Below are 23,707 nucleotides of genomic sequence, written 5' to 3' on the forward strand. Positions count from 1 at the left end.
TTTCTCCCTACACTTCCAGAATATTCAGACTTTACTCACTTCCTCATACTCCTAGAGTTTCATGGGCCTCCTGGCTGTTCCACAAACCAGACTTCTCTCTTTCTTAACTGCAACCATTTTCTCATGTCCCCCCAAGACTTGAATGCTCTTTCTGCTCATCTCTGCCTCCTGGGTCTCAATTAAAATCTCATATTCTAAAAAAAGCCTTTCCCAACCTTTTTTAATTCTACCTTCTTCCTTATTTTTCCTGTGTATATAGACTGTTTGTTCATATGATTGCCTGTTGTCTGTGAACATGAACTTTTACTTCTTGTATCCCCAGAACTTAGCAATATGGCTGAGCCTAGAATAGGGTCTCAGTTCATTTCTAGCCCAATCTGAAACCTCTAGAGCAGGGGTTCTCAAATGAGCCCTGCTAAAGATGTTTATGCAGCCTGCCGGGTTATGGCAAATGGGCTGAGGGGCAGAGACAGAGTATGTTTTTGTTTTTACTATAGTCCAGCCCTCCCACAGTCTGAGGGACAATGAACTGGCTCCCTATTTAAAAAGTTTGAGGACCACTATTCTAGCGTAATAAGGGAAATCCCAGCACAAGATTGCATTTCTGTGGCATGGAATCCACAGAGCCTTCTAGCTGGCTGACAGTGGCTGTCTAGTGTCTTCTGTTGCTCAGATACAAACAAAATCAAGAACTTGAAGGGCTTCAAGGGGGAGTTAAAAGATTTTCCCTTTTCACTTTGAAGGTGCTGAAAGCACTGGTACCAGATTATCCCTGAAATCATGGGATAACACAACACTTAATACCCCCAAAATGCAGCAAGAGGATCAGTCCTTATCTTCCCTACAAAAATTCAGAGCCTAGCCCTGACTACAAATCTTAAATCAACAAATAAGCTATAAGACCAAGCAAACAAAAAAAGAATCCCACGATAAAAAGCTATTATGGTTACAGGAATGTTCAAGGAACACATCTTCCATCCCCCAAATGACTTTCAGACATTTGATGCAGCTCCTTAAAAGACACAACCACTTGGGAATAAATTCAGTTAAAAATCCTAAAAGATGAAGCAAGAATTGTGTTGTGTGCATGCATGTGTCTGTGTGCTTTATTTTGAGAGCTGAACAATGCCAAGGTAGATAAATAACTTTAAAACCATCAGGAACACACATCAACATAAAGATCAACCATGATTCCAAAGAACAAATGAGACATGTATGCAGCTGCTGAAAGAATGAGGCGGTGTGTATACACACACATGCACACACACATTTTAAAATTTTTTCTTACATTCTCCTCCTCTCCCACACAAAGATGCAGACATTCTGATCTTCCTTGTTGTTTCTCCTGAACTCTGACCCTTGGAATGACTGGCTTCCTAAGACCTAGTCCATGTGCAATATTCTTAAAGTTTTTTCCTACCTGCTAGAATACCCCTTTTCTAAGTTTCCTTCCATCTCATTTGTATTTGCCATATATCTTTTGATTGATATATGTAACCTTCCCCCATAAGTACCTCAAAAGCTGGGATTGGTTTTGCTTTTGCTTTGTATTCCCGTGTTTTAATATACTGACGGCCACATAATAAGCACTTAATAAATGACTGCTGAATAACCGATAAATTAAGCATCTTTGGCACTACAAAATGTGTTTGAATCTTAAGTCAGCTTTACAACACTAAAAAATATTCTTAATGTTATGCAATTAGGTTTTTAAATTTTTTAGTTACTACTAAATTATTAATTCTGAACTACCCAAAAACATCTTAAGAAAAATAAATGTACCATTGAATTCTTGTCCACTTTTTATTGTAAAAGTGAGATAAAATCTTCTATCAAACACTTTTAGCCCTATATTTGTTCATCAGTCCACTACAAAAGTATCAAAGTCCTGATAAAAAATGTATTTACATATTGAATGCAAAATAAATACAAAACAATGGGAAACATTTGTTTTCCACAGATTCACTCTGCTTTCTTAGTCTTCAAAGCTTTCTGCATCATTTTTCTTTGTCTTTTATGTATCTTTTTCTTTCTTTTTTTCAAACTGACTTTGGGTTCTGGTTTCACATACAGTATTTCCACTGGCTTTTCTTCAGCTGGTGTCTTAAAGACATCATCAGTAGGATCTTCTGGAATAACAGTTCTTTCTTCTTTCTTCTTGAGCCTCTGTACATCTTTGACTTGTTGTCTTTCCTTGTATTTTGCAGCTGTGGCCATTCTCACTATACGCCGATGCTAGAAACAGAATGAAAAGCGAAGGACTAAAATAAGGGACTGTTTTGGAATTATAATTACTTGACAGAATAGAACGAAAGATTACAAATTAAATACCAATTATCTCAAGGAAATCACTAAAATAAACTGTTAACAAGAATTGTTAAAACTAAAGCCTAAACCTAGCTTACCATATTTGGTGACTGGTAGTGTGGATTTTCATATAAAGTTGGTCCTCCAAAACTGCCTTGGAAAATCTTTATGAGATTTAAAACAAAACGAGGTCCAATTTCTACAAGAGCAGCATCTTCTTCTATGATCTATAATAGAGATAGAGATTTCTGAATTTGTTTCTAATATCCTCTCTATAAAAATAAGGGTACAGTCACATCACAATTATGTCGAGCAGGTGTTATGATCTAATTTTATTTCATTACATTTAAGTATGGCATCTAACAAATGAGAGGCAGTATGATGGAATGGACAAGAGCTGCCATGGGGAAAGTTTTTATTTAGCTTACCTGATAATTACGAAACCAGATCCTATTGTCCATAATGGTGAAGGTAAACACATGATCAACAAATGGTTGGCTCTTGGGATGGTATTGTGGAGTACAAAAAATCTATTGAAGAAATACATGTATGTATGTATATATACATATATACAAACAAATACATATGTGGCAAACATACATAAATATATGTGAAAAGTCTAATTCAAATTTACATTGTTTTGATTTGATATACTAGCAGCTATGTTTAACATATGCATTAAAAATAAATGCATTCTCCCCTTTAACTATAAAAGTGGGAGGCAATGTGTGTGAAATATTATCTATACTGTCAATTGAGGTTGATTGATATCTTGGTTGGTTTTCCAGAATTATTTATTTTTATTATTTTAATTTTTGTTGCTATAGAACTCTTTGGACTAAGGAATATGAGGAAGAGAGGGGAGGGAGAAAGCTTCCTAGATGAATATAACAATCCTCCCAGAATAAATTTTTTTTCTCTAAACAGAATTCAATTCATCATAACACTTCTAAAAATTTACCTGAATAAGGAGTTCTTTTATCAAAGAATAATGTGGAGATTCATCAAAAGCCTATAAAAGCAACAAAATTATTATTGGCCAACAAATAATAATTTGCAATAATCACAATAAAATATGCCATGTGGAATAAAAAAAGAATAGTTGCCATATAAAAAAACATTGAACTTACAGGATCAAAAGACAGAAGAGGACGTGAACCTCTCAAACAGTTTCCAGTCATCTTTAATTCTGCCAAAGTATGAACTAAAATGGATTTTGAAAAAACAGATTTAGATTTATTATACTTAATCCAAAATATTTCAAACAACATATGAGAAAAGGCTTCATTAGTGTATCAACTTACTATTTTGAACTAAAAACTTAACAGATGGCCCTTGAGGTGAATTTGAAAGCCTAAAAACAAAGAAATTATTTAAGAAATTAGGGGGGAAAAATACAAAATACTCACTAAATAATTGATACTAAGAGAAATAAAATACATTTTTAATATCTTGTAGTTTATTATCTTTAGTGATTATTAAAAAAAAATCCTACAAATCTTTCATTTTTTTATGGAAAACAAAAATGGCACATTAAAATAGTACTAATGAAATGACTTGAAATCTGGATTTCTACACATTTCTACATTCCTGTGGTATGTGCACCAAAGTTATTTTAAATTGAACAATTCTACTATTTACACAATACATTCTCTTACCACATATAGAGATCTTGTTTTTTCTTGGCTTCAAAATAGATGCATTTATTGCAGTTCTTTATTTCACAGACCTAAATGAAATAAATGATGGGAAATAAAGCTCTAAAAATTGATCTAAACTGTCAAGTAAATTTGACAAGAATTCTTTGCATAAATGTTTAGTAGATGCTCAAATGAGGCAGTCATTTGATATCAATCAACAAGCACATATAATATGCACCAGATAGTAGGGATACAAAGAAAAAATTAACTTAAAACTCTGTTGGAAGGAAATATCATTTATGTCCAAATATTTATAAAAACAACAAAGTGGGGGGGGGGCAGGGCACTTTGTATCACAAGGAAAGGTTCATGAAGTGGCTGAGAAGGGAAGGAATCAAAGGATTTCTAATAGCTCTGTTCAGGTGAGGAAGGAGTATATTCCAAGTGACAGGGGGAATGAGGGTAGGTGGCCTATGTAAAACTCAAAACCAAAAGAACATTATCTTGTTTAAAGAACAAGGAAGCTAAGGAAGCTAATCAGGCTGGACTATTGAATCACAAGAACAAACCTTGAAAAGCAGGTTAATTGGAACTAAAACAAGTAACAAACCTGGTTATTTTCTTAGAATTAATCTCGAAAAGTAACTAAATACTCCTGCTCGTTCTCATTCCTTTCCTCTCACAGGCTAACAGGACTCCTGTCTTCTCACATGAAGATAGCCACCTTTTGTTTTGACTTTAGCTCTAAGTTTATCTAGTGATAAATTTAAACCTCAATAAATAGGAATTTTTAGTTCTGTTTACAAATCACAAAAACTAAGAAAATGAAAAGAGAAAATACTTTAGGACTATAAAAAAATGAATTCTTTTATCTCTTTGGTCAAAATAGAGTGAGTATGGAGAAGCCCAGTATCAGAATAAGTGATGGAAGAGAAATAAGTCTGGAGATTCCCCTGCTGTACAGTACAACCCAAACAGCATCATCTCTTTCTTTCATAAAGTGGAGAGAAACAAAGGTCATGAAGACAATTATTTTTGTTACTTTTAGAGTGAATAAGGTAGTGACGCTGTCCTCTTGTTGCCATTTATGTTGTTTTTCTTGACTTCAAGTCCAAAAAAAGCTAGACTTTTTTTTTCTGTCCAGTGAATGCCTGGGTCATATGCCCTCCTCTATTCTTTTAGAAGGCCTCAGTTCACCTGCTACCTTCTAGAAGTTTTTTCTGAACCTGAGAGAGAGCTGTTAATACTCTCCTTATTTCAATTATATTATAATTATCCAATTGTCCTATCTTCTCAATATAATGTTAAATTCCTTCAAAGTAAAATTTGTTTTTCATTTTCTCTGTGTATCCCCAATTCAGTGCACTTAATAAATGCTTGAATTGCATTAAACATTAAATAAAGATTTAAATTATGGTACATTTAATAATGTAACTTAGCAAAATCTGTAATATATGAAAGACAAAGTTGAACAAAATCTCAGAGACTAAAATATTTCCTCATATTTAAAAAACAATGTTAATTAGAGACACTCAACTCTTACTTTAAATATCTTGTCTCAAAAATGATCACCAAGTAGATTTCTTAGATTACACTTTTAGTACATAATGTGGCCTCAAAACATATGCTAAAAACATGGATCCTTCCCAAGGTCTACAGTCTTTAAAAAAAAGAGATAATTAAAAGATAATTTGAAAATAAATCCCAATGCAATTCACTTGTTAATTCAAGTTTAATACTCTTAATAATTTCTTAATTTCAAGGAATGCCTATATACATACATACATAGATATAAATATATATATAGATATATAGATATAGATATAGATATAGATATATATAAAAATGCAGCTAGGTGGTGCAGTGGAAAAAGCAGGAGGCCTAGAATAGTTAGGTTTCAGACACTTGCTAGCTATATGACTCTGGGAAAGACATAACCTCTGCCTCAGTTTCCTCAATTGTAAAATGGGAATTATCTCCCAAGGATGATGAGGATGAAATGACATAACTTCAAAGCACATAAAAAGCACTTAATAAATGCCTGTTTACTTCCAAAATCCACTAAGTATTCAAACACCTGCTATACCATGTATCCCTTTATTTTTTCAAGTTAAAATCAAGTATCATCTTAATATCTTTAATCAAAATTTCTAAAGGATGTTTAAAAAAATTCTGTATTTGTCTCTTTTCTAAATTACCTCATTAATTACAAATAACTTGTCTTTCCGGTCCATTTTGTTATCTGATAAAAGAAAAAAAAAAGTAAACAAAAATTAATAACTTCCAAAAGAATTTGAAATATCCTAACAAAAATTTGTTCTACAAAGTTCATATCCACAGAAACCAATTTAAATGTAACAAAAAATATTAATTTTCATACTTGATGCTTATATAAACATTTTGCCAACAAATTCAAATGGATTAAAATCTCAGATGTTCTCCAAAGCAGATGGCACTATCCATACTTGTTCACTTTTATGTGACTCCTATCCATGCTAGAGGAGAGCTGTCTCATGCTGAAGTCCTTCCTAGCAATTCCTTTCCTGTAGAGTACGCTGGCTGTTCACCCATCAACCTTCACCATATTATCAACTCATCTTCTCTTACTAACATCTTTATTCTTCTTAACTATAAATAAGTTAACTCCCTGCTCATACTCACCTTATATCTCTCCACTGCTTCTTTACATATTCATTTTTAATCCTCCAGAAGATGTTGTATTCCATGTTACTGCCACATGGAAACTCTAGTAGAATGCCAGTTTTTAAAAAGATTGTCCTTTTATAGAATTATTGATTTTGAAATGGAAAAAACTTTTAAGAAGCCAACCAAACTCTTTCATATAATAAATGAACCCCAGAAGCCTATTAGGAGCAACACGAAAATTCAGCAGCTCTGGAAACCATGCAAGGCCAAGAATTTAAAAATGGCAGCTGGAATTATGTGGAGAAAGAAATAGTCCCACAAGCCTTGAGCACATTATAGTATTACAGGGCAATATAGCATTTCATATTTACATTAACATAATTCGGATATGATGGAAGCTGAGTGACATATAAACAGAATTCTGGGCCAAGACAACCTGAGTTCAAATCCACCCTTAAACACACTAGCTATGTGACCCAGGCAACTCATTTAACCTGCCTGCCTCATTTGTCAAATGAAGTTGTTGTGATGATGAAATGAGATAACTGCAAAATGCTTAGAATAATGCCAGCTATAGAGTAGGTACTATATAAATACTAGCTATTACAGTGATGATCTTGAGCCATGAAGAAAAATTTAAACTGTGTTCAGTAATTCTTTTTTAAGTAAGGAGAAAGCATATAAATCAATTTTAGAAAGATTTATATCAATAGAAATGGAGATGAACATGATCTGGGTACTTGAAAGATTATATTTTTGAAGTGCTTTATTCCCTAATAATGCCACCAAATGACCACTGCTCATCACATAAAAGAGATTGTCCTAATTACATGAAATATTACTCTCTGTGGAAATATAATTATACAAATATCTTCAAATAACTATTTCCAACAAAGTTTCAAAAGTATTCAATAAGAGATAGCTTACAAGAAAAACCAACCTGCTTTAGAATGTGGCATCAATGTTCTTAAATCTTGCATTAAGTGTCTTGTTCTGAAATTTATTCCCCTCGATGAGAAGATAAGAACCCTCTCCTTATTCTTCCATTTACCCTAGAAGAAAAATAATTTTGAGACACACAAACTTTAAAATGGTATTGAACATATACCCCTAAGAACCAGATCTCCAAATTAAGTAGACTGATATTACTTATTATGTCTGTTGACACATTTTTAAACATTTATGCCCTAATTATATTTCTTAGTATTTATTTAAGTGGGAAAAGCCCAAAGAGGTAATTTTACAAAGACATACTCTAATAGAAAAGAGAATTGATAATTATATTAACATGTTAAAACATACCAAGTACTTTCCTCAAAATACCTTGTGAAATCAGAACTAAAAGTATAATCCCCTTTTACTAATGAGGTCAAATGATACTACAGTTGCACAGATACCAAGTGATTGAACTGGAATTCAAAGCCAAGTCTGCTGATATTAAGACCTGTAGTACTATATAAACAGATGGTAAAGTGTGATTGGATTATCTATTCATATACAGCATATAAGATTTTAATGTAAATATGAAGTGATGCTTTATTTAGAATTGATGGCACCTCCCCATGCTGCATTTTGTAAATTTCTTATTATTATGAATTTGACAAATACAATCCCTATTACATATATATTTCTTTAAAGTAGCTAACAAATTAAATATAATAAACCCCAAACTGTCTTACTTATCTTTATCTCCCTGATGCTCTCTTCAGTATTCTTTAATATTTGATTAATAATTCTTTTCTTTAGCAACACTATTTCCCTTTTCCATAGGCTTCCTCATGTCAATAATCCTTCTATGTAACAAAAAAGCACTGTCAGGATCAACTGAATCTTTAAAAAAAATTTTTTTTAAATTATATTCTATAACTATTCTGGCAACTATATGTCTAGGAGTGGGAAGCAAGATTCAAAAGTTTCTAGAATTGTGGTCAAATCACTGCACTGATCAGAGTTCTTAAGTCTTTCAAAGTTATTTTCCTTAACAGTTACAGTTGTCATATAAATTGTTCTCCTAGTTTTGTTCAATTCATTCTCCAATCAGTTCATAAAAATATTCCTAGATTTCTGTGAAAGTCTCCCTGTGCACATTTCTATTAACACGATGACAATACATTATCCTAAATTGTAGAGAGTCAGAAGCATACTTGAAACAAAGTGTTAACTCTGAGGAATAGAGAAGACAATGGTTATCTAGTTTAATAGTTCTCTAGTTCAGTACATGTATTTAGTACTTAATATAGTTCTATAAGATTGACACCTATGATGATGTAATTATAATAGAGTATATAAGAGCCAACAAGGACTGGATGAGATACTCACTCCATCTCCCACCACCTTGGTGGCTGGCCTGTTTCCTACTTCCCTCACTGAAACTAAGGCCTGTCTGAAGGCCTCCAGAAAGCTAGCCCGAGCCCTGGGCAAAGAGACAGACTATGAAGGAGATAATAAAAAATTTGGACTTTATCCCTGGTTATTCTCCTGATTGATTACTCTGCTGAAAAGAAGGCTGGTCCCAAGAACTCCAGAAAGCTAACCAGAACCTTACACTAAATGATAATCTCTTTAGCCCTTCCTCAATCAATGAATGGGCATTTCCTTAGTTTTTTGGTCTTCGTTAAAAAAAAAAGTCAAGCTTCAAGTTTTAATCTTCTTCACTATTTCTGATTACAGTTCTACAAGGTATTACAATAACTCAACAAAAACAATTAAAAGGCTACTATGCTATGCAAAGTATTGTGTTTAGGAATACCAAAAAAAAAAAAAAAAAAAAAAAAAAAGAAAAAAAGAAAAAAAGAAAAGAAAAGAAAAGAAAAAGAAAAAAGGCCTTGCCTCTAAGGGGTTGAGAAGGCCAAGCAAGTGAAATAGAAGTTTGTTGTCTAAATAAAAAGGAAATTAATTCAACTGTTATAATTCCTTTAATATACTTAAAAGTTATCAGTCAATTGTATGTATGACTTTCTATTTGTTAAATTAAGAAGCACAAGCTTAATGATCCCTTTATAACAAATATATTAGAGCACTTTATTTACTTTATCTCATAAACCCCCAAGAATGGCTGAAAAGGGGTGGAAATTGGTAAAGCAACTTCCTTCCCAGGCAGTTTTCCTGGTCTTTTTTGAGAGGACAATAACTATACCCTTCTCTCAAAACTACTAAAGCACTCTATAATTTTATTTGAGAAACTAACATGTGCATGTGTCATTGACTCCCTCAAAGCCTATTGGCTTCTCATGAGAGTAGAGAAAACATCTTAAACTTTTTATCTCATTTAGCTACTAACAGTTTCTCAGCACACAAAAGGCTTCAAATGGGGGGGGGGGAGAAATGGCATTACATGATAAAGCAGAACTATTTTAGTGTATGTAAATGATCACGATATCATTTATCATTTATTTCTCAGCCTGTTCTCAGCCCTCACTTTCTTTACTCTTTTCCTTTTCTCAGCATTTGTAGTACCACAAAATTTTAGCATTCCTGTTAAATCCCCTTCACTTACTCTTCCTTTTCCAGTTTTATTCTAGGACTCTTCTTCCCTTTTCATTTATTAAAAAACATTTATCGAGCACTTTTGTCAGATATAGGGATATGAAGCTCTCCAAGAGCTGGAATAGTGCTTACATTCCTGTATCGAGATATGCTATGTGAGTACAGAAAAGGGAACTTAACATGTATACAAAGGAGAGACATAATAATTACAGGTAGGAGCATTATAGACTCAGAGGATTGGATGGACATCTAGGACATTTTGGCACTTGAGAGCATCCACCCGTGGGAAGTGGTCTGGAAAAGATATAAGACAGGAAGTAGAATACTTCACATGTGGAGGACAACAAAAAAGCTAAGCTGGCTAGAACACAGTGACATGAGGGGAATACAGGCTGAAACCAGGGTGGTGAAGAACCTCAAACAAAATAACAATATAGGGTATGCCAGTTTGGCTGGAATGTGGAGTCAGACTGTAAGGGACTTTAAACATCACAACAGAGTTTCATTTTAACCTAGAGGTAAGAGGGAGCCACTGGAGCTTTTTAAGCAGAAGAGTAAACAAGCCTATGTCTTCATTATAACAATTTGGAATTTATGTGAAGAATGTGTTGAAGATGAGAAAGCCTGAGCTATCAATTTGGGAACCACAGCAATGCTCTAATAAGGAGGTAAGGAATATCTGAACAAGGGGGACAAGCATATAAGTAAAGAGAAGGAGTAGCTACAAAAAATATTGTAAAAACAGAATCGGTGAGACTTTGCAAATAGAAGGCAAGTACTATTTTGTCTTTATACCCAGTGCCCAGAACAGTGACTCAAAAGATAATAAGGGGGGGGGGGCTTAATAAATGTTTGAAGATTGATGACTAAGTCTTCAGTCTTTTAAACTTCTAGAATTTCCATTGGTTACACCTCACACTAAAGCACCTCATCTCCTTTCTCTCAAAGGAATTCTTTTTATCTTCTTTTGGTTACTGCTGCTATATATTTCTGGCACTAAACTTTTTAAGAATTTTTACTCCTCTTACTCCATAGGCTTCTAAATCCAAATTGTTCTTTTTCCCCTTTACTTCCATACCTTCCATTAAATTATCAGTGCCAACACCCAGATTATTTCAATATTACACTGCCTCTAGATCCCCCACTCTTCAATATATTCTCAACACAGTATGGCCAGTTTAATTTTCCCAAGATGCTTCTTTATCCCCATCACTCCTCTGGCGCTTCATAGTTTTCCAAGTCCACACCCTTTAACTCCAGACAATCTAACTCCACCCCACCTAGCCTGTTTTAACTGTTCTCCACTATGAACCATTTACTCTGGCCAATCTGAACTCTATTTTCCCCAAACCATAAACAACTCCCCTTTCACTTTGATAGAATTTGATCATATCATCTCCTCCACTTAAAATGTTGCTCTTCTTCACCCATGGAAATCCTAACCATCCTTTCAATTCCAATTTTAAATGCACTCTCATTCACCTCCTCTGGTCTTCCAACAGGAGCAATTCCTTCCCTGTGTATTCCCATTAGTTACACTCCTCAAGGAGCTAAAGTTCCAGTCAGACTGGCATCTATTTCCATCTCTCATCCTTGTACCACTGCAGTCTGTCCCCTTCTGAAATACCCTCTCCTTCCCCCCAAACCTGGAAGCATCTGGCTCAAGGTTCAACTCTCCCAGATGTTAGGTCCTCCTTCACCCTAAAAGAATTTAAATTCTCAACTGATTTTTATCCCTTGAACCTAGTGCAACATTTACGACATAGGAAGCACTTGATAAATCCTTGTTGAATGAAGAACAATAGAAATTTGGACTTATTTTGTCTCAAGAAACCGAAGTCAAGCTAAAACCTTAGAGAAGGCTCAGACAGGTGTGCACAGCAGAACTACCATTTAAAAAAAAGGATACCTCTGCCTGTAACCCATCTCAGAAAAGAGCACTAGACCTAGAATCAGGAAGACCTGAATTCGAATTCTGCTGGGTTTCACTGGACAAGTCCCTTCACCTTTGCCCCAATTTCTTCAACTTCAATAATACCTACCTTCTAGGATTGCTCTGAGAATAAAGTGAGATGTTTGTAAAGTCGTTATTAAACAAACTGGAAAAAAGGCATCAGCAAGACCGAGCCTTGGAGAAGGGGGATGTTAAAGATTCACACGAAAGGATGGACCAAAGGAAGGTAGGAATATTTAACACCCCTTGCTCCCCTCAAGTCCCAGCTTGGGCAAGAAGTCTTCCTAGCATTCCCTCCCGAGCCCAGCGCCTTCACTCGGGGACCGTCCCCACACCAACCGCACTCGGGGATCGGCACGTAGTGTCCCCATCCAGACTCGGAGATCCTGGAAGGCAGGGATTATTTTGTAAATAAAGGCGCGTTTTTCCATCCCCAGCGCTTAGCACAGCCCCTGACACACAGCAGGCGCTTAGTAAGTGCTGGCTGACTGGCCCAGCTGGCCCTGAAATTTGGGCTGAGAAAACCTTCCCAGTCCGTTACCGGTGACAACCACGGGCTCGGGTCGACGTGGGCCCCCGCACCGAGAATGCCCCCATCGCCGTGTCCTCATGGGCTAGAACGCCGGGGTCGGAGTCACGCTAGAGCCCGCGCTCCCACGCGAGACCCGCGGCTGCCGTCTTTACCTTGGAGACGGGGCCCGGAATGCGATTCTCCTCCTCTTCCTCTGCCTTCTTTGGGGCTGAAGGCAGCGGTTTGGCAGGTGCTCCAGGCTTTTTTCCTTTTCCTTTCGGCCTCTTCGCCTCAGGCCCCCCTCCTCCATGCCGCTTTCTCTTGACAGCCGCCATCTTGCTCAGAATCCTCTTTTTCCGGAGCGCACGTTGCACGCCACACGTTGCTTATTCCGCCTTCCGCTCCGAGCTTCCTTGCCTCTCTCTCCTCTTTCCCGTCTCTATGGTTCCAAAAAAAGTTTGTCAGAGGGGAAGTGGAAACTGATACCTCCCCCTGTAGCTCCGCCCAACCCCTGCTTTACTTTACGGCTGTCGCACTGTGATGTCGTGAGCTTGGGCAAGCGCGGACACCTCAAACCTAGACGCCGATTTTTCGGGTCTGGCTCAGGAGCAGACGAAAGGAGCTTCCTTTCAGGCTTAAAGCGGGAAAAACGGTGCCATTTGAAGTCGTCCTGGGCACTGAGGAGAGCCGAGACTGTTCAGGACTTTGCGAAGGCTGTGTGGAGCTGGAATTGATTCCAACCCTACAGACATCTGGGCTAGTTAGGCATTGAGCTAGGGGCTGGGACTGCAAAGACAAAAGAGCGGGAGGTAGAAATAACCCTTAGAGAGTAAATTAGACGATGAAGGGAGGAGGAGGGAGCACCCACCATCGGGAGGTATCAGGAGAAATTTCCTTAGGAGGGATCATCTGAGCCGAGCCTTGAAGGAAGAAGTGAGGACTCGAGCTTTTCCCATCTCCTCTCAGTTTGGGGGAGGGGTGTAGAGACGGGTGGTAAGTGTAGATAAAGTGAACTATAATTTTTCTTTACCTTTTACAAAGTCCTAGCGCTTTGCAAAAATTTGGAGCGCGCATGCGCTCTGTTGCAAGGGAAAGATCAACCTCCTTGGTGTGCTAACATTTTAACTGCCAAATCTCTCTGGGACGCATTATGTAGCGCTTTAAGGTTATCAAAGCAGTTTACAGACATGTCTGATGTCTGCAATAATAATAACCTGGAGGTTGGGGATGTCCTTATTTTATACAGATGAGGAAACTGAGGCAAAGTTCACGGGGTCTTCCAACTAAGGCCTTCCTGATTCCAAGTCCAGTGCTTCACCCACACTGGACAACCTAAATACCTCTACTTTATATGTAAAATCTGATGTTTGGACCAAGTGATCGCTAGGAATCATTCCAGCCCTAAATCCGTTGTTGTTTTTACTGGGAGTAGGGAGAACTAGGCCGGAATCCTGGCTTTGACACAGCTGAAATTGATTGGGGTCTAGTCACTTTCCCATCCCCACTCCCTTTAGTCTTTTGTTACATTATCATCAGGTAATTTGGAGCAGTAAGGACTAGGCTTGGAAATTACTCAAGGCCTCCTTTAGGAGTCACTTAACTTTTCAGTGCTCTGAGCAGCTTTCTGCAATTATAAATTATAGACCGGTTGTCTGCTTCTCTAGAGTGAGTTTATATACTAGAACTTCCTTATTCTAATGAATTCACACTTCTGACCCTCACACACTAAAAAAAAAATCTAGGTTGTGATTGTAAATGGGAATTTTGTGAAAATACTTTATGATATAGAGTTATAGATACATTATTTTTAGAATACCACCATGTGGGTAGTTTAGGGTGTTTTTCAGGAAACATCCTGTGAAAAGTGACTTCCAACTTCATAAGTCCTTTAATGGCAGAACTCACATTTGAGTCCAAGTCTCTTACTTTCTAATCCAGTAATTTTTCCATTGTACAAATTTTTCGCCTGCACTTGCAGAAAGTGGAGAGAAATCTAAATAGTTGTACTTAGAAGAATATACTGTGCTAAGAAAATCCAAAATTGATTTTTTTAAAGTCATTTTTGGGTTAATACAACTAAAGCAAATTTTTTTTCTGAAGTCACTGGATCCAAATTAACATTCATTTTTATTATTTGTCTTTTTCATAGGTGGCTAAGGCAAACAACTAGTGGTTAATGCCAGTTTAAATTTGGACCATCCAGTGGAAGTAACCTTATGTGAAACAGAAAATGCCACTTTCTGCACAGATTGAAGATGGGAATGGTCAATACATTTTAGTTGCCAACCTTGACAATGTAAGGAATCTTTCAAATATATTAAAAGCCATTCATTTCAGAGACCATGCAACCTGTATTGCAACAGTAAACGGACTCAAGGTTACAGTAGAAAATGCAAAATGTCTGCAAGCAAATGCTTTCATTCAGGTATGGAGACACATACTATTCCACTTTTCTTTGTGCATGTATTAGAATGATAATCTGTTAAATTATGACTTAGGAAAGAGCACTAAACTTGGAACCCTAAGTCCAGGGTTTGAGGCCTAGCTCCGCCTCTTACAAATCATTTTGTCTCTTTAGTTTATTCATGTTTAAAATTAGGGGTTTGGTTTGATGGCTTTCAAAGTCCCTCCCAACTCCCTCAACTGTAATCTATAAAATGAGGATGTTGGACTAAATGATCTTTAGATCTTTTCCAGTGCCTAATTGTAGGAATTCTACATAATATTCACAGATCAGAATTTAAAATTAACCAAAAGGATTATGCAGACTCTTTCCTTCTCCTGTATTGTTTTTTTTTTTTTTTTTTTTTTTTTAACACTTTTTGAAATATCTAGTTTTAGGTAATTTTTGTTTTTATTGAAATTTTGTTTGTGGCAGATTTTGTAACATATTGGTGATCAGAAAAGAACCAGGCTCTCACATAGATAGTAAGTAATTTGGGGGTTCAGGAATTTAATAAATGCAAACTAAGGAGAATTAAAATTGGAAGTTTAGAAATCATCTGATAAACCCCTGATTTTATAGCGCAGAATGGTTAGTTAGATGATTTGCTGAAGGTTTCCTCAGTAGTAAGTGGCAGAGTCAAGGTGATCTACTTTCAGGTATTTAGAAGTGAAATCTTTAGAACTGTATGCAGAGTAGTTTAATATATTAGTATAAAAGGCTATATATCTTCACCACTTCTTTTTTTTTTTACAGGCTGGAATATTTCAAGAGTTTGTTGTTCAGGAAGAATCTGTAACATTTCGAATCAATTTAACGGTCCTTCTAGACTGCTTGACTATTTTTGGTTCAACTCCTTTACCAGGTATATTAGTGTTACTGCCATGATATAACAGTATGAAGACACTCTCAAGAATTCATTAATTTAGGAGTGATATTTAGAATTCGTTTTAATTTGGAGAGTTCATTAATCAGAAGTAGATAGTGGTTTTTGAAATTTTAGAATATTTTTGAAAAATATCAAGTGTTTTTATGACCCTTTTCAAATTTTGCAGATAATTACAATCCTTTTTAATATATTAGACACTCAGAAATTAAAACTGAAGTAAACAAAAGACTTGAAAATGGCCAAGGTTTTGACTGAGAGTTTTTTGAGTAACTTAATTGTAGCTACATTGTTGTTATAATGTACTTGTTAACATGATTTTTAAATATGCTTATGATTTAAAAAAAAAAAAAAAGACAACCTTTTAATAATTTAATACATTTTCCTGCACTCTGAACTCTAAAAGTATATAACTCTCTACTTAGGTTTTGAAATTTTAAAGAAATCTTAAAAATGTAAAATGTTCATTCAATGTAGATGTAAATTCATAAAAATCCTTCAGAATCATTTTAGCCCCTCCCTGGGATTCTTGCAAGTGAATATTTTAGCTCCAAAGCAGCTTAGCATCATTATTACAGTAGCCCTGTAGTGGGTTGGGCATGGGATTTTATAATTAAATGAAAATGCTATTTATTACAAATATGCATTTAGCTTAAGACTTTTCAACAAAAACTGGTCGTGGTTGACTTGTCAATGTTAGGACTTCCCCTCTCTTGAATAATTCCATTGGTTCCTGGGAATTTTTATGGGAATTTTGGCTTCTCATTTCATAAGTAGCCATTATTAACAATGCCATTAGTGACTTAGACTGTCAGCATCACTATCTTTCAGTGATCAATTATGTTAGGACCTCTAGCACCTTTGTGTCAGCACTCTTTCATTGAATTGTGATTATAAGTCTTCTGAAAGATAAAAAGTAGCTTCTATAAATGAAGTTTAAAAACCCTTTTATATTGCATAATTTTGGATGCTACAGTATCATAATACTAATATAATGCTTGTAAATCATGTGCATGTGTATTTGAAGTCAAATGATTTAGAAATTTCAAAAATAGAGATTTTTTTAAAGTAGTTTTTTTCTTGTCATTGTTGCTATTTCTGGGGTTTTTTTATGGGCTAGAATATTAGAATAATATAAACTAATTTCATCAGTTTAAAGAACTCCCAGTGAGGAACTTCTACCAATGCATATTAGTACCCTTTCTGCAACTTGAATTCTTAGAGACATTGAGAGGTTAAACAATCACCCAGGATTACACATCCAATATATGGCAAAGGTGGGACTAAGCCTGTCTTCCTTCCAAGTGCCCTATTCACTGTTCCATAGTGTCTCTACAAAAAAAAAAAAAAAAAAAAAACACATTATAGGATTCTGGGAAGATGGCAGAGTAGGTTGGTAAATTTTAAGCTCTTCAGATTTCCTCCACCTTATACCTCAGGGAGAACATAGACTTGTGAAAAATGAAGAAGATTTGTGGCAGAACTGGGCTTCTCCTGATAGAAGCAGAGAAAATCTGAAGGGTCCTGAGGCTGAGGATTAATCTGCCTCAAATGCAAACACCTCCTAGCTAACTCCATAGAAACACCTAGTGGGGACTCTTGAGTTAGCTTGTGGCTGGAGCCTCTGCAAGAACCACAAAGACTTTCACCTTCTGGATTGTTTGTGGAGACAGAGTTTGAGTCCAAGAAGACTGAAGGAATTTCAGCTGATTGGTAATACCAGACCCAGCTTGTGCTGCAGAGGCATGGCCCTAGGTGAGAAGGAACCAGCAGGGACACTGCTAGCTGTGGTCACTTGTAGAAGAGTGGAACTCTTGGTTTAGGGTTCCTGGTCAAAGGGGAGAGCTAAAAGAAAGTTTGAGGCACTATCTACCCACCCCACGATTAGAGGTGCTTATAATAATACCTATGAACCAGCAAAGAAGAAAGAACCCTACTATAGAAACTAATTATGGTGTGAAGTCCAGGCTAGCTCCCTGGAGGCCTCAGGATCAGCCAGAGTCAGGATAAGTAAAAGTCCTTGATCTTTAGGGGGAGAAGTGAAAGAAAAAGGCAAACTGTCACAAAGCTCACCAAAGATGTATCCTGGATTCTCAAGTCCAAAGTCACCAACTTCTCTCCTCCTCCTGCTACAAAGTCACTTACTCCACCTTCAAATCCTTGATACAATTATCTTAACACCAAACATTCAGTAATCACCAAATAGTGAGAAGAGCCATTTATCCAAAACCTAGGTTGTCTTACATTGAATAGGTAATTAGCCTTAAGTGCTTGGTTGTCTGATTCAAGCATACCTTTTTCAGAGTTTCAGCCCTTTATATTATAGGTACAGGGTTCATCTTCCAAGATACTGAAGTTAAAAAAAAGCTTCTTCAGAGAGTAACATGAAATGTTTCCCTCCCTAAAGAATATTTATAAAATAACTCAAAAAATAATTTAAAAATCAAATGAGGAAAAACTAAAAAATAAAAACCATTCAAGAAAAACAAGAAGATTGTGAAAAAAAGATAACCAACTATATAGAGGGCCTAGATGAAAATAATTCTTTGAAAATTAGAATAAAGCAAGGGGAAGCCAGTGAAGCTATGAGAGACCAAGAAATAACAAAATATTATAAAGAATGAGAAAATAGAACAGAATGTGAAACATAAGAAAAACAGATTTGGAGAACAGATCAAGAGAAAATATAAGAATAGTTGTGCTACCAGAAAATTGTGATCAAAAAAAGAACCTCGACACAAGAATGCAGGAAACCATCCAAGAAAATTATCATGGAGTGATTTTCCTATGAGGGGAAAATAAAAATAGAAAAAAATCCACCAATCACTACCTCACTGGGATCCTTTGTGAAGAAAACAAAGGAATATTATTGCCAAATTTCAAATCTCCAGATCAAAGAGAAAATTTTACAAGAAACTAACAACAACAAAAAAGCAATTCAAAAAACACTGGAGCTACCATTAGAATTGTACAGGACTTAGCAACAGCTACTTTATTTTAGCTTTTATTAGATGGTTGTAAGTCCTAAAGTCATATCTACCGACAATCAAAAGAACTAGACTACTACAACCAAAAATATCATATCCAGCCAAATTATCCATGATACTGGATGAAAAAAAAAAAAAATGGACATTCTACAAACATGCAGATTTTCAAGACTTTCTATCAACCAAACCCTAACTTAATAGAAAATTTAACATATAAAAGTCAATATCAAAGATCAATTTCAAGGAATTCAACATGGACAAATGGTTTTATATACATATATATATATATATTTTTTTTTAACATGGAAAATGTATATTATATGTTTAAGATTCACATCAACATCAATAGTAAGGTCGCTCAAAAGAAAGATTGACAAAAATAGTAATTATACAAATTCGGGGCAAGAGGAAGAATACACACAGAGGCATTAGAGGGGGGTGGAAGTCTTATAGTTTTAGAAACCTGTTCACATGGGGATGAGTTTAATAAGCAATACTACATATAAACCTCAAAGGGTATAACATTCTCCAAATTCTATAAATAAATAAAGGGGAGGGATGGACAGATGGGAAGCATGAGGTATGAGAAGACAAGGAAGGGATCCATGATTGGGGGAGGTTAAGTAACAGCAAGATAAGTTAAGGAGCAGAATTAAAACAAAGTCAGCAGGGATAGGAAAGGAGTGTGTGTGTGTGTGTGTGTGTGTGTGTGTGTGTTATAAATATATCTTAACTGTAGCTTGTTTGGGAGTGGGGGCAGAATTAAGGGGGGAAAAATAAAGTAAGGTGCATAGCAAAGAACAAAAAAATTGTATAAGGAAGTAAAAAAATGGACATTCATGAATATAATTTCTTCTACTAATATGTATACTTTCTCGATCTGGTAATTTGTAATATATTTTGAATCCTCCCTGATGTTCTGCTGGGCATATGACAGTGTCTTTTGTTTTGTTTATTTTGTATTCCTTTTGTTTTTCTTTTTTTCCTTATTCTTCTTGGTTTTTTTTTTTTTTTAATAAAATTAAATTTATGAATGAACATTACAATGTTTGATAGACATAAAAGTCTACAACTTAAATGAGTTTTATTTGTGATCTAATAGAAGTTGAACCTAAAAGCAAAAAGGTAAGCTTGGAGTGCTTTTTTTTTTTTTTTTTTTTTTTTTTCAGGAACTTCAACAGCACTTAAGATGTGTTATCAAGGTTATGGGTATCCTTTGACACTCTTTCTAGAAGAAGGTGGAGTACTGACAGTGTGCAGAATTAATACCCAAGAGCCTGAAGATACACTGGATTTTGATTTCTGCAGCACAAATGTTATTAATAAGATTATTCTTCAGTCAGAAGGCCTGCGGGAAGCATTTGCTGAATTAGACATGAGCAGTGAGGTCCTGCAGATTACCATGTCACCAGAAAAACCTTATTTCAGGTACTCCAAATTGATATTTTATTTTTGATCATCTATTTGCATTTTTTTTCTACCTCTTTTCCAATTAATTAGTTAGCATATATGAGCATGTAGACACAGGACTTAACCACTTATCCACTGCTTCTGTCATTTAATAACTTCTTTGAGGTATCATGCTAACAGAGTAACAACACTTAATAATTTAATTGATGCTAAATGTAATTATTTACGTAATTCAATTCATTTATGATTATGATGACTATTGAAAATTAGGGTGCCCTTGCTCAAGAGAAATGTTGTATTATATATTCTTTTGTTTCACTTTGGTGCAATGAATACACAAAAAATGGTCCTTTGAATATGCAGTTTTCAGCAATATTTATTGACTGTCTAATACCTGCATAGTACTCTGCTAGATACTTTGAGAAGTGAATACATAATACCTTGTATCTTCAATCTATAAACTTAGACTTTAGTTGAGGGAGATATGAAAGAGTAAAAAGTTTAAAGTAATTTAGTATAGACTTCATAAATCCTTAGAGCCGTGGATAGAGCACTGGTCCTGGAGTCTAGAAGAACTGAGTTCAAATGCCCCTTTAGATACTTACTAGCTATGTGAACTTAGACAAGTAATTTAACTGTTTGCCTCAGTTTTGTCATCTGTCAAGTGAGCTGAAGAAGGAAATGACAAACCATTCCAATATCTTTGTCAAGAAAACCCCAAGTAGGATCAAAGTGTCAAACGTGAATGATCAGAAAAAGCGAGATGCCAAAGAGAGTAAGGATTTGGTTAACATGAGATAAGGGAATGTTCTTCAGAAAGACTTGCTAGATAAGAAGAAATTTGCAATAGGATTCAAAATCAAAAATATGGTAGCTACTCTTGTTTTATTGAACTAGTGGTTCCATATTTAATACACTCAGGTTTAGAGGAAAACCAAATATTTTGTTGTACCTTTTCTATTTTAAGCATTATAAAATAAAATGTCAGCTACTTAAAACTAGTTCTCAGATTATCTTTAGGACAGTTAAAGCTTCTCACAGCATTATACAAAAATGTTACAATCTAAAGAAGAATATAGTAATACTTCATTTAATTCAAACTTAATTTATTAACCAGAACTCTCAATTAGCTAGAGGCAGAAAGGGAAATTCCAAAGTCTTAAGCAAAATTTCCTAAAGAACCCTTTAGCACCATTCCTAGTTTTATATTCCTCATGCACTGGGGCTTGTCAGGGAATCTCTTTTTTAGAAGGGTATAGATGGAGAGGTAGTATCAAGCAAATTGACCAATTCAGTCTTCAACTTCCCCTCTCCTAAAATACTTTTTCTTTCTTCTATTCAAATCTTAGTTTCCTTTTCTAAGTTCATTTTCAAATCCAGCTCCCCCATGAAATCTTCCCTAATTTCTACAGCCCTCATTGACTTTTTTCCTGAATTCCTTCAATACTCTTAGTTTCCATGAAATAGTTAAGCATTCAATTACTATCTTGTGTTATATTCTCCATTTGTTTAATGTGTGCTAGTTTTGTGTCTTTCTAGAGCATAAACTACTTGAATGCACAGGGTCATTTATGTTTATTCCATATTCCGTATAATGCTTAAACAAATAGGAAGAACCCAGTGAGTATTTGTTTATTGATTGCTTGCATGAGGACCACCAAGCTGCAGAATTTCAGAGTAAAATAAAGTACATCAGGATTAGGAACTAGGTTGGTTACAGATAATGATACAATAGCCTTAGGAAAAAAATTGATATAAGTAGACTCTTGGTGACAAAAGTAATGTACTAGTGAGTTTTGAGCCAAGGTCCTTCCATTTATCAATTTCTTTATTCTTTAATAGAGGGATAAGGACATTTTCATTATGTTTATGTTAAGGATACAATAGTAATAAAAATCTTTTGACTTAGTTTCTTTTATAAAGGCCCATTGTATTTGAATCTTATGTTTTAGGTTATCCACTTTTGGAAATTCAGGAAGCTCACACCTTGACTATCCCAAAGATTCTGATTTGATGGAATCATTTCATTGCAATCAGACCCAAACTAACAGGTCAGGTTTTAGTATGCATTGTGCATGTTTATACTGTTGTCAGTGATGTTTTTTTTTTTTAATTAAGGTGTTGGCATTTAATGTGTATGGATTGCCTGTCTTCTAGGGGAGGATGTAGAGGGAGGGAAGGGAAAATTTGGAAAAGTGAATACAAGGGATAATACTGTAAAAAAAAAAAAAAAAAAAAAAACTACTCATGCATATGTACTGTCAAAAAAATTATAATTATAAAATTAATAAAAAAAAAATTAAGGTGTTGGGGGAGGAAGTTTGAAAGGGCAGTGATTTAGTAGAAACTTATTGATAAGTTTTAAAGAGTTCAAAAACTTTTTAAAATAAATTTTTTAAGGCTAGAAATAGCATTGCCATTAAAAAAAATATCTCAGTATTTTGGCAGCAATATATGTGTGAGGTAAAGGTAAAAGAAGTCAAGAGAAAATAATATTCAATTAAAATTCATTTCTTAAGAATATTAATAGTTTTATTAGTTTTTATTTATTTATTTGGAGTTAAAAATAATTTTGTCATGTTTGAATAAGTAAATAATATTTTCTTATTTTTCTGCAGATACAAGATTTCTTTGCTGAAACCATCTACAAAGGCCTTAGCCCTATCATGTAAGGTGTCTATTCGCACTGATAACCGGGGATTCCTCTCTTTACAGTATATGATTAAGAATGAAGATGGACAGATATGTTTTGTAGAATATTACTGTTGCCCTGATGAGGATGTTAGTGATTCAGAGCCCTGACTAATAATGTCTGGGCATCTCCTCTCTCACACATAGGTTAGGCTTTACTCTTGTTTCCCTTTGTACAGTACTATTGCTCACTTATTGCGGGAATTCCCAAGGACAGGACAAAAATTTAGGATTGGGAAATTGATAACAAGTGGCAGAACAATATAACCTGTATAGATACATTATTTTTCCACAAAAATGGGTTTTCAATAAAGCTGTCATTTAACCTTTTTAAGTTCATGAGAGAGTATAAGCAGTAATAAACATTGATCCAAACAATGCTATTTCAAAATAGGAGTCTCTGAGAAATCCAGACTCTGAAGCATAAATATTACTATTTCTGAAATGTTGTTTATTATTATAGTGAGCAAATTCATGTTTATGACAAGCCTATTTATCCAAGATTAATTTGAATTGGACAAAATACTTTTTTTTTTTTTTTTTTTTTTTTGCATGTATAAAAATCCATCTCTTTTTTTTTTTTTTTTTTTGCATGTATAAAAATCCATCTCTTTTTTTTTTTTTTAATATTTTTTTTATTATATATATATATATATATTTTATAATATTATCCCTTGTATTCATTTTTCCAATTTACCCCCCCTCCCTCTGTTCCCTCCCCCCAACGACAGGCAATACCATACATT

At 35.0% G+C, this 23,707-nt stretch overlaps 2 protein-coding genes across 6 annotated transcripts; one reads left to right on the forward strand and one right to left on the reverse strand.

The window, feature by feature from the left end:
• Nucleotides 1-1,789: 1,789 nt before the first annotated feature.
• BRIX1 (biogenesis of ribosomes BRX1) lies at nt 1,790-12,913 on the reverse strand. Its single transcript, XM_074282709.1, has 10 exons — nt 12,718-12,913; nt 7,534-7,645; nt 6,146-6,189; nt 3,966-4,036; nt 3,612-3,661; nt 3,438-3,511; nt 3,269-3,319; nt 2,736-2,837; nt 2,406-2,534; nt 1,790-2,235 (listed from the first exon to the last, which is right to left on the reverse strand). Exons 1-10 carry the CDS (start codon nt 12,877-12,879, stop codon nt 1,963-1,965), a joined length of 1,068 nt encoding a protein of 355 aa, XP_074138810.1. The 5' UTR covers nt 12,880-12,913; the 3' UTR covers nt 1,790-1,962.
• RAD1 (RAD1 checkpoint DNA exonuclease) lies at nt 12,700-23,406 on the forward strand. Of its 5 annotated transcripts, none has more exons than XM_074282714.1 (6): nt 12,700-12,794; nt 14,694-14,969; nt 15,744-15,852; nt 20,030-20,288; nt 22,223-22,321; nt 22,889-23,406. In XM_074282714.1, exons 2-6 carry the CDS (start codon nt 14,775-14,777, stop codon nt 23,070-23,072), a joined length of 846 nt encoding a protein of 281 aa, XP_074138815.1. In that variant the 5' UTR covers nt 12,700-12,794; nt 14,694-14,774; the 3' UTR covers nt 23,073-23,406. The 5 variants fall into 5 exon arrangements, with proteins under 5 accessions (XP_074138815.1, XP_074138814.1, XP_074138811.1 ...); XM_074282713.1 differs by lacking the exon at nt 12,700-12,794 and adding an exon at nt 12,903-13,353; XM_074282710.1 differs by lacking the exon at nt 12,700-12,794 and adding an exon at nt 12,929-13,537.
• Nucleotides 23,407-23,707: the final 301 nt, after the last annotated feature.

This window comes from Sminthopsis crassicaudata, chromosome 1, assembly GCF_048593235.1.
Source record: "Sminthopsis crassicaudata isolate SCR6 chromosome 1, ASM4859323v1, whole genome shotgun sequence".
NCBI classification, from domain to species: Eukaryota; Metazoa; Chordata; class Mammalia; order Dasyuromorphia; family Dasyuridae; genus Sminthopsis; species Sminthopsis crassicaudata.

What these genes read in the sequence shown, in the direction of transcription:
- RAD1 (XM_074282714.1), top strand. Translation starts at nt 14,775, where the DNA reads ATGCCACTTTCTGCACAGATTGAAGATGGGAATGGTCAATACATTTTA. An exon ending in TGGTTCAACTCCTTTACCAG is followed by an intron (nt 15,853 to 20,029) that starts GTATATTAGTGT and finishes TTTTTTTTTCAG; the next exon opens with GAACTTCAACAGCACTTAAG. An exon ending in AATCAGACCCAAACTAACAG is followed by an intron (nt 22,322 to 22,888) that starts GTCAGGTTTTAG and finishes ATTTTTCTGCAG; the next exon opens with ATACAAGATTTCTTTGCTGA.
- BRIX1 (XM_074282709.1), bottom strand. Translation starts at nt 12,879, where the DNA reads ATGGCGGCTGTCAAGAGAAAGCGGCATGGAGGAGGGGGGCCTGAGGCG. An exon ending in TTCCGGGCCCCGTCTCCAAG is followed by an intron (nt 7,646 to 12,717) that starts GTAAAGACGGCA and finishes TTTTTCTTCTAG; the next exon opens with GGTAAATGGAAGAATAAGGA. An exon ending in ACTACCAGTCACCAAATATG is followed by an intron (nt 2,236 to 2,405) that starts GTAAGCTAGGTT and finishes TTCTGTTTCTAG; the next exon opens with CATCGGCGTATAGTGAGAAT.